Here is a 10357-nt window from a genome sequence, read left to right on the forward strand (position 1 = left end):
GGATTCTACCCGGATATCACGGGATACTTGTTATAAACCGACTCAGATTGCTTTCTATGTAACAACCAACTAGGATTATATCTTATCCATTGTAACTCTAGGTCGTCAGCCTATATAAGGCGGCTAGGGACGCCCCTCGAGGGTAACGCACATCGACCCTTCTCATCCCATACTTGCAATACAATCCACCAGAACACAGGACGTAGGGTATTACTCTCTGTAGGCCCGAACCTGTCTAAACCTTGTACCCTTGTGTTACCATTCGAGTTTTTGGTCTTACGATCTCCCCCGCCTACAAATCTGCCACATGGGTAACCCCTGGTGGACTGCCGGTCACTAAATCCAATAGGGAGAATCCATGAGTAGCTTTCGGAGCAGCAGAAAGTGAATGAAAGGAATGTTGTACCTACTGCTTCGGCAACAGCACAAACGAGTGGTCTTTTTAGCCATGGCACAGCACATCCTCGCAACCCATCCTCGCCTGGCCTCGCTCCTTGGTGAGTCACAAATCCATGGAAACTTGTAACAGCAAGAACAGGGCGTGAAGAATCTTCGCTGTGAATAAAAAATGGATAGAGTTGACTGATATGAGATACATCCGTTGGTACTTGCTAAAACTGAAAAAATAAACTATTTAGTGACCGGCTTACCTTGGAGGCATTTCCTCAAGCACCTTCTGGGCGTCGTCTATATTGACGGCCACTCTTTACCTTGGAGGCATTTCCTCAAGCACCTTCTGGGCGTCGTCTATATTGACGGCCACTCTAGCTACTGGGGTAATGGCCGGCGGGCTCTGCGCCATGGGAGGTCTCTCGGGGTGTGAGGGAGCTGCCTACACTTGCACGTCCCATGTCTTCGTTGCACCTGCGCGCACCTTGTGCAGTGCTGGCGGGAACACTGTGTCGGTTCCTTGGCTAGCGGTGGACAGCAGGTGTCGGGGATGGATGAAGGCCGAAGGGAGGTGTAGAAGGAGGCGCTATGCGCTGTCAGCACCTCAGGCTGACTATGTGCCGCCGTCGCCACCGGATCGAAGACCCAGCAAGAAAGCAAAAGGGAAGAACAGAGAAGAGACCAAGGTCTCCAACGGACGGAATGAGCAAATGTGAGACACTGCAAGAGCATGTAGCCCTCACCTAAAAGTGAGGCACCTGTGCCGTGGAATGCTGGCGATGCAAGCAAATGGGCAGCCACTGTCCACCCATCCCGTCGGTCACACCACGCGCGTACGGAGCAGGACTGCTGGAGAAGGCGAGAGGGCGAGCCGCAGCACACAGGCCAACCAGTGGAGCTGGGGCGACGTGCACCGTAGAACACTGGCGATGCAAGCAAATGGGAGAGGCATCGTCCCGTCGGTCAATCATACACGTACGGTGCAGGAACCAGCTGGGGGAGGCTGCACCCTATCTGTAGAGTACGCCATCACGGGCCATCCACATACGATTGAGTGGCACGCGGCGATGGGGCGACGTGTCCAGGCCATACAAATAGTACTATCTTCATCTTGAAAGGTGCGTTTTCTTGAATTTTTAAGGAAAACTAGTAGTCACTAGAAATGATCTATTTGCCCCTAATCAAAGAGGTTAGTTAACCAAACGTGCCGCATGTACCTTCATGAACCAAATCTTTAAAGGGGAAAACCAGCGATTTAATGTGCATGCACCTTGGTAAGAAAAAATCAGTCATTAAATATGTACGTAGCTTGGAAAGTGAAAAACAAAGACGATTAAATCTAGCTGGTCGAAAAGCTACAAATCATATTTCGTAAGATGAATTTTTGAACGTTAAAGTTGCACTTATTTTCAGGACGGAGTATGAGCTTCGTACACTGTTGTATTGGTCAACATAATACACGATTACACTAATCAGTGTATCAAGCTCAAATAGGACGAACACAGAAGATCTGCGAAGTCACAAATAATAAGAAGCCTTCCAAATCCTGAAATGCTACTTCCTTTATTTTTCGAGTACGGTGGTCTGCTCCTCTTCGTCGTACTATACGTAGCATTCGCCCGTGCTTAGCAGATGGGCAGGGGCTCGCCGTTCCACTCCTTGAGGCACCCGAGCATGGGGTCGATGAGCTTGCCCTCGCTGAGGGCCAGGAACACCTTGTTGCACTCCTCACCAGCGGATTTGAGCTTCTCGCCGGTCAGGTACACGGCGCCGAGGTCCTCGCGGATGAAACGGTACAGCGGGTACGACCGGCTCTCCTTGATCCTGTTGCCGATCGGCGCGGTGCCGGTCTCGAAGGCCACCCGGGTCTTCTCCATCTCCCTTGGCAGGGCCTCTCGCAGCTCCTCTTCAAACTTGGTGATCTTGGAGAATATGGGCGCGCCAGCTTCGTTCTCGGCCTCACCGTTGGCCAGGGCGTGGTCGACCAGCACGGCGCGGATCGTCATCATTAACGAGGAGCTGGCGCTGCAGGGGTCATCGTAGTAGCTGTAGACAGCCTTGCGGTCGATGGCCGCGAGCAAGGCCTTCTCGCTGAAGCGGGCGCTGCAATGCTCGCCGTCGGGGCTCGTGGTCAGCACCTTCAGCGCCACCGTCTTCACGCAGTTCTTGACGGCGCTCTTCAGGTTCTCCTCGAGGTGGCGCAGGTCGACGGCTTGGCACAGCGCGATCATGAACGTTGAGGACATGAGCTTCAGGATTTCCACCGCCTCGGCTGTCTTCCTAGCGGAGATGAGGCCCAGGGAGTTTACGTCCTGGGTGTGCTGCTCGGCGCTCTGGACGTGGTTGGTGACCGGGTTGGCAAGGTACTGGAGCTCGGAGCAGTAGGACGCCATGGCGATCTCGGCGCCCTTCAACCCGAAATCCAAGCTCAGGTTGCGGCTCCCGGCCAGGTTGGATGGCAGCCCGTTGTTGTAGAAGTCGATCACCAGCTCGGTGAACTGGGCGAACATGAGCCTGCCAATGCTGGCGACGGCGAGGCGGGCGTTGTCCATGGACACACCGATGGGGGTGCCCTGGAAGTTGCCGCCGTGCAGCGCCTTGCCGCGGTGGACATCGATGACCGGATTGTCGCTGACCGAGTTGATCTCACGCTCGATGGCCTTGGTGGCAGCGCGGATGACCTCGATCTGGGGGCCGAGCCACTGCGGCGACGTGCGGAGCGCGTACTGGTCTTGTTTAGGCTTCAGGAGCGGGTCCATGGCGTTGACCTCCTTGGCGTGCTTCATCAACGAGCTACCATCAAGGATGTGCTCCATAATCGCCGCGGCCTCGATGGAGCCCGGGTGGTGCTTGAGCTTGTGGGTCAGGTGGTCGGCGTACTCGGGCTTGCCGTTCATGACCTCGCAGAAGACGGCGGACAGCACCACGGCCAGGACGGCGAGGACGTTGGCGTCGAAGCAGACCATGGCCGCGAGCGCCGAGCCAACGGACGTGCCGTTCACCATGGCGAGGCCCTCCTTGGGGTTGAGCTTGAAGAAGCCACCCTCGATGCCGGCGACCTTGAACGCCTCGGCGGCGTCCACCTTCCTGCCGTCGACGGTGACGGCCTGCGCGTTGGGGCGCCCGGTGATGAGGCCGGCAATGTAGGACAAGGGTACAAGGTCCCCCGACGCGGTGATGCTGCCACGGAGGGGCAGGCACGGGCTGACGCCGGTGTTAATGAGCTTGGCGATGGCCTCGAGGATCTCGAAGCGGATGCCGGAGTAGCCCTGCATCAGGGCGTTGATGCGGACAAGCATCGCTGCACGTGATACCTGGGACGGTAGCGTATGGCCGTCGGAGCCGGTGCCGAAAATTCCAGCGTTGAGATACCTGGTTGGAGAGAAGAAAACAGAGCTTAACTTCAGCACGGTAATTAACCTCAGCCATAAAAAGCTAGTCCAACATGCAAGAAGTTTGCAACTCTCGGTTTGTTATGTTTCACGGTTACTCAGAGTAGAACCTGCCCTGCTGCCCATCCAGGGTAGGGGCGATGCTATTGTATCCAAAGGGGCCTAATGATCCCGATGAATTTTGTGCTAATCCATGCAAATCAAGGTACTTTTAGTGATCGACACCCTACTGGAGCATGTAGTTACAATAAGTGACCTCAATGACACTTTTTTTCCGGCTACGTCCCTGATCCGTAGTTAGAGCTTAAGGCTCTGTTTGGTTGTTGTTCAAAACATGCCATAGTCGTTTGCATATGGCATAATGTCCAAGAGCTGAGTTATAGTTTTATTTCTGTTTCTTTCACTCATGTAAATTGGGATGCAAACTTATATGCACACGTTTGTGCTAAGCTAGCTAAGCTTGGTAGTACTCACCATGTTTGGATTACCTATGCCCCACCTAGGATGGCAGATGTAATTACCAAAAATGTACTCGTGTCTCTGATTAATATAAGCTCTTGTGTTTTGCCTAAAAAATATAATATTTAGTAGTTCTTGATATTGTATTTTAAAATTGCTAGTCCATACTTAAATGATGAAGGTGTAGCAAACAGAGTAATTGGCTAATTGCAGGTTGCAAACGTGCAACTACCGAATGACGTCGCCAGTGGCTCCTCCATTGCTGTGCTGTACTTCTACTCTAGTGCAGCGCGAACTACCTGAGCAGCTCGACCTGGAGCGCGTGCCCGTCCTTGGTGCGGCGGTGCGAGTTGCCCCCGAAGCCGGTGGTGACGCCGTAGATGTCGCCGCCGTTCTCGATGCAGCTGAGGACCCACTCGCTGCTGGCCTTGACCCGGAGGCGCGCCTCCTCGTCCAGCTCGACGGCGACGCCCGAGGCGTCCTTGGCCGCGGCCACGGCCGCCACCTGGCCAACGTGCAGTCTGGACCCATCGACCCTCACGACGGGCTCCCGGGACTGCGCCACCATGCGCCTCACCTCGTCGAGGTGGCTCCCCGTCAGCTCCGCGGCCGCCTTGCCCCAGTTTAGCGGGTCGCTCGTGACAATGGCCGTGTTGCACGCCATCTCGCTGGGCTGTTGAAGGACAAAAAGACGACGAGAGGAGGGTGAATAGAAGCTTATAAAAATTCTCAACGAAAACAAGATCTATGTCCCAAATGCAACCTCAAAGCATACCGCGCGTTCAATCGTCAAGATAACGCAAGTCAACTCGTGACAAGCTCACTCTAGGAACGATAAGAGACGCACAAATCACACTGAAAATATAGCCTGAATCGACTCGTTTGCACAGATGAGACAAAATAAGAACACTACTAATCACTTACTTAACTAGGCATGAAAGGATTAGCAATTGATTAAATGAACTAAGCATGATTAGCACAAGATACAATACTAATTAAAATTAACAGAGATTAACTAGTAAATGCAAGGAATTAACAAAGGACCAAAGACAAGCTCACTGTTCTATCACAACCTGCTCATTTCCTAGTATACGTGCTGGACCAGCTGGCTTGCCATGCAGCTCACCTCACGTGTGGGCCGGCCTGGTGCCACTGGATGGCCTGCGGGTGCTTGCCTGGAACTGCTGAAAGCCTGGCCCGCAAGCACCTGCTGTTGCAACTTGGGCCACCAGAGCCGTTCCGGCCCAGGTAACGAGCTGGCCTGCGGCGCGGCCTGCCCGGCCTGCTGCGCAACTCGCTGGCCTGCTGCTCTGGTGCAGGCTTGCGTGCGCCGCCACGAGCCTCTTGCCTGCCGCTCGACCTGGAGACAGAAAGAAAACGAAAAGCACCAAGAACTCGGCTTGAACTTCAATTCAAAAATCCGTCCTCGATACTCCAAGGATCGAAACGAAACTTGAGACAAGGAAGCAATATCCCGAGGGCAAATAGATCCACGTGACAAATCGCAAAAATCTCAAGTATTCATCTTAAATCTTGGAGAAAATCGAAACCCTAGCCCAAGAACACGATTTGGGAAAAAACTCAAAATCAAGCCGGATTCGTGAGAGATTTGAATGGAGATCATATCAAAGATGCTCTCCAAAGTCCTAGCAACATTTCCCTTAACCAATCTCACGAGATTCGAGCTCAAACATGATGAACGAAAATTTCCCAAAAATAGCTCCGAAAATAAGGAAAAAGAAAAACGCACGGGAATCGAAGATTTTGCACGATTTGAGACAACAACCAAAGATAAATCACAAGAACATCTTCTATACAAGATGAGTACTAGCCTCCTCCCTTCATCCACCCACTAAAGATGAAGAAATAAAGAGAAAAGAGTAATCACTCTCTAATCTCCCTCTCTCCTCTCACTCTAAGCACTTGACTAGCATCTAAGCAAGATGATAATGAGTTGCTAAGCAAAGAGGTGCTAAAAATAACCAGCCCCCATCCCTATATATAGTCCGAGACGAATTACCATACTACCCCTAACAATATAACTAGGATAACTACCCACACAAGAGGTATTTTGGTCCAAGTTTTTATCCGCGCATCGGATGGACACGGCGCCTTCACGACTTTATTTTGTCTCGACGCAAGCTTCGCGATAACGCCACGTGCCCTCCTTCTCGAAGCTCCGGCCGCACCGGGCTCGCCCCCGATTTTGAGGCCCAAATCGGGAAAGTTGCCTGCACTGTGGTTTTGAGGCCAAAACCACCCAAACCGTCCATCTTCACTTGGCCGCCATGCGACCTCCTCGATGTCGACGCGTGTCCGGCCTCCGTCAAGCCTCCCGATCGACTCGACCGACGCCATCTCCATCCCGTCATGTTCTCTCGCCATTCCGTGCACCATGTGGACCGCCCATGACTTCGCCTGGACTCCTCGGGTCCATCGGTCCAAGCCTACTTGCGTTCATCCTTCACCACCCTTGGTCCATCGGCATGAACCTTTCACTTACCTTCACCGCACGCCTTCGATAGCCACATCGCATCCTACACCTGCACATCACAAGCCAAGAGCAACATCAAACCAACACAACGTTATCAATCACTCATCATCCAAAGGTGACCACCATTGGTCCCCAGTTGTCGGTGGTGGAACAGAGGTGACGCGATGCGAGATGGTAGAAGAAGAGCGCGGGAGGCTAGCTGTGGAGGAATGAGCAATTCTGGAGCTTGGATGCCAGTTTCTTATGGTGGTGGAACGGAGTATGGAGCGTTGATTTTTGGTCCCATGGCACCCATTATGATCATCTACCCAGAGCGATCCCGGGGCCCTCTCACTGCACTGAAATTGTACTCGTCAGCCAAATGGAGATCCTTTTCTCCCCAGCTTTTCGTAGTACGGAAATGCTAGGAAGCATACGACCGACGCGGGCACAAAAGATCGGACGTCCTTATCCTTCTTACCAGTTGCTTCCAGACATTTCCTTTTCTCTCCGCACCGCTCATTTTGTTCAGGTGTTCATACCTAACTTTCTCTCTCCACGGCGGCGCTCGTAGCTCGCAGTTGCCACACCGGCGGTGGTGCTCACCCCTCGCCGCTCCTACGGCTGCGACTCCCCTTTTCATGGGCTACGCCACCCTCTTCTTCCCCGACGACCCCACGACGGCCGCGGCCGCCTCCAACTCCTCAGCCTCGGCCGTCGCCTCCTCCTCCTCGCCCATGGCCATCTCCTCCTCGTCCGGCTCCTCGACACACACATCGTCCTCCACGGGCTCCGCCCTCTCCGCTTCTGCCTTTTTCCTCCCCGACTTGGCTGTCTTGGCCTGCTTGGGAGGTGGCTTGGGCTTCTTCGAGGAGGACGCTCTGCAGCTACGCTTGGAGGAGGATGCCATCGTGACCTCCTCCTCTTCCTTTTGGTTCCGATGGATCTCCACGGCCTTGGTGGTGCGCTTCTACCCAGAGGCGCGCATGGGCGCGGCGGATGACGGGGAGCTCGACGCCATTTCGGGATGTTGCAACCGTGATTTGGGGATTTTTTTTATCGATTTTGAGATGTTGCAACATGATTTTTGTGATGTTTCAACAACGACTTTTGTGATGTTTCATGTGCGATCTGCGATGTTGCATTTGCAATTTGATTGGGATGAGATGTTTCATGCATCGACAGTTTGATGTTGAATGGTTCATTTTTCATGATGTTTCGGTATGTTACTTTGGATGTTGCACAAATTTTTTTGATGTTGCAATAGTTAGTTTAGGATGTTGCATTTTTTCCAATGCGAGATTGAATGTCGCACACAACATGATATAGATGTTGCGGCGGGTTTTTTCCATCATCAACGAATCACTAAGTTTTTTACACGTTTTTTGATGTTGCAAACATTGATTTTCGGTTGCAAATGTTGATTTTCTATGTTGTAGACGCTATTTTTGGATGTTGCAACGGACTATCGGAGCGTCCGATGGATTTGACTCCATCAGGACGTTCGGGCGCTAACAATAACATGTGCACATAATGTTTAGCATGGACCTGTAATTATCGCCAGGACAATGGTGGTTTGTCATAGGCTAGTAATTGTTTGCAGCTGTTGGAAATATCGTACGTAGCATGTTTTATTCGTGGGTCATAAGTGTGTAATAATAATAATAATAATAATAATAATAAATGCACGCCCATGTGCCCCCGCGTGAGCAACACGGGCGGACATTCCTCCACCTCCCTACCGCCGCGTCACCGCCCAAGCAAGCCACCAGAAGCCTGCGCGGCTTGCGAGGACGGCGACGGTGAGGTGCCCTTCGTCTCCTCCTCCATCCCTTGGCGGGCGCGGCCACCATGGCTACCGGAGGGAGCCGCCGTGAGGTGGTACACGGCGGGGCCGGCGAGGCCGGATGCGGTGCCCATAGCGCCGGATCCGCCATCTGGTGTGGCGGCCGTGGCCTCCCCCACGCGGGCTGGAGCCACCCGCCCGGCATGGCGAGTGCCGCCTCTGGGGTGGCCAGGCCTCGTGTGCGGGGGCGGCGTCGACGTCTGGGTGAGCTAGGTGGTAGCCGCTGGACGGCGGCCCGCACGGGGTGTGGTGGCTGCGCGTCGGCAGCCGCCAGCCGCGACACGCTGGATCTGAGCCAACCGGCTCGGGCTGACGACGGCGTAGAGGTGATGGTGCGCAACCACAACAACTCTGTGCGTGGGCGAGGAGGAGGCCACAGAAGTAGGTGGCGACGGCGGAAGAAAGGCCTGTGCGCTAGATCTGGGGCGCGGTGGCTTGCAGGCACAGTGGTGGGCTGGAGGTGGCGCGTAGAGGCACTACGCATGGGCAACGAGCAGTGGAGGTTGCATGCGGAGGCGTTGCGCGTGGGCAGCGGTGGTCGGATGGCGGGCTTGCGGCATAGAGGAGGCTTGGCAACGCGGTGTTGCAACGTCCCCGGGAGATGCCTGGCAACATTGGGGCAGTGACCGCGTGCGAGGAGCGAAGGTCGAGTGGTGGTGCCTCTGGGCGGCGAGCGCAGTGGAGGTGGAGGTACGGCAGCGTGGCGTCTGGAGGCGCGGTGGCGGCGCCACCCCGGCTGGGCTGCCATGACCGTGTAGCGAGGGAATGAGATACTCCAGGCGAAAGCCCTCGCCGGCCTTCGTGCTGGTGGAGATGATGGCGACGCCCTAGTAGGGCGTCGTTTTCCCCATTGGGGGTGTCATGTAGGAACTACAACCTTGCTGCACGGGGTTTCTCTGGGTGAAAACCCTGTCCAGATCCTGGACGAGCGACGGCAGCACCATTGGCACCGTGCCCTCCTTGGAGGCATCGTCTCTAGAGACCCAACTCAACTTGAGGCATTGCTAGTCCATTGGTCATTGGCGACAGCAGCTGGTGGCGGCAATCCCGCCGCGTGGCAAGCTGGACGGGTGTTGTCGAGCCCACATGGAGGCGATCACAGTTATGGTGGCGGCCAAGGGTTGTCACATGGTTGTCGGATTTGGCTGCTTGCAGCGGACCGCGGTGGCTGGCGTTGCTTAGCAACGGTCAGTGCGGCATGGGACTGCGTCGGAGGACGGCGCTTGCGGCAACGGCATCGTGGGACGACTACGCTTGCAGCGGACCGTGGCAGGTTCCTCAGTTTGGCTGGGCCATCCGATGTGGTACATCGTCAGAAAACGGTGCAAGCAACTTCTTTGGCTCACTGACACGACGGCGGAGGCTATATGCGCGGGTGAAGCAACGAGGCAAGGCCAACCTGCGGCGGCAGCTCGGCTGATTGATGGAGATTCAGGGAAGCGGGGCAACATTGCTCTCCACCCTGACGGCGACAAAAGAAACAGATCCATGACGTGGAGTACCGTGGCGAGTGTGGCGAGCCCCCCCCCCCCCCCCCGCGTGGTGTGTCTTCGAGGCGACGAGAGCAATGTGGAGTCTAACGGCGGATGTGGCAAGACCCCCGCGTGTTGTATTATCATGGTGGAGACTGCGAGGCAGCCTGCGAGAGGTCCAGATTCAATGGTATCACTCTGTCAGGTGGAGTGTGGTGTTGCAGCGGCACTTTGGCGGAGGATCCCGCATGGCAGTGGTCTTTTCGGTGCGGTGCAGTCTGCTTCTATCAGGTTCCCTATCGACGTAGGGTCATGCCTGGAGGTT

General features: G+C 54.8%; 1 protein-coding gene across 1 annotated transcript; it reads right to left on the bottom strand.

Moving 5' to 3' along the window:
• Positions 1-1757: 1757 nt before the first annotated feature.
• LOC117862860 (phenylalanine ammonia-lyase) lies at positions 1758-6219 on the bottom strand. The gene is made up of 3 exons (XM_034746392.2): positions 5368-6219; positions 4541-4914; positions 1758-3762 (listed from the first exon to the last, which is right to left on the bottom strand). Exons 2-3 carry the CDS (start codon positions 4903-4905, stop codon positions 2016-2018), a joined length of 2112 nt encoding a protein of 703 aa, XP_034602283.1. The 5' UTR covers positions 4906-4914; positions 5368-6219; the 3' UTR covers positions 1758-2015.
• Between the last annotated feature and the right edge of the window lie 4138 nt (positions 6220-10357).

The sequence above is a fragment of the Setaria viridis genome, chromosome 7 (genome assembly GCF_005286985.2).
Source record: "Setaria viridis chromosome 7, Setaria_viridis_v4.0, whole genome shotgun sequence".
Taxonomy (NCBI): Eukaryota; Viridiplantae; Streptophyta; class Magnoliopsida; order Poales; family Poaceae; genus Setaria; species Setaria viridis.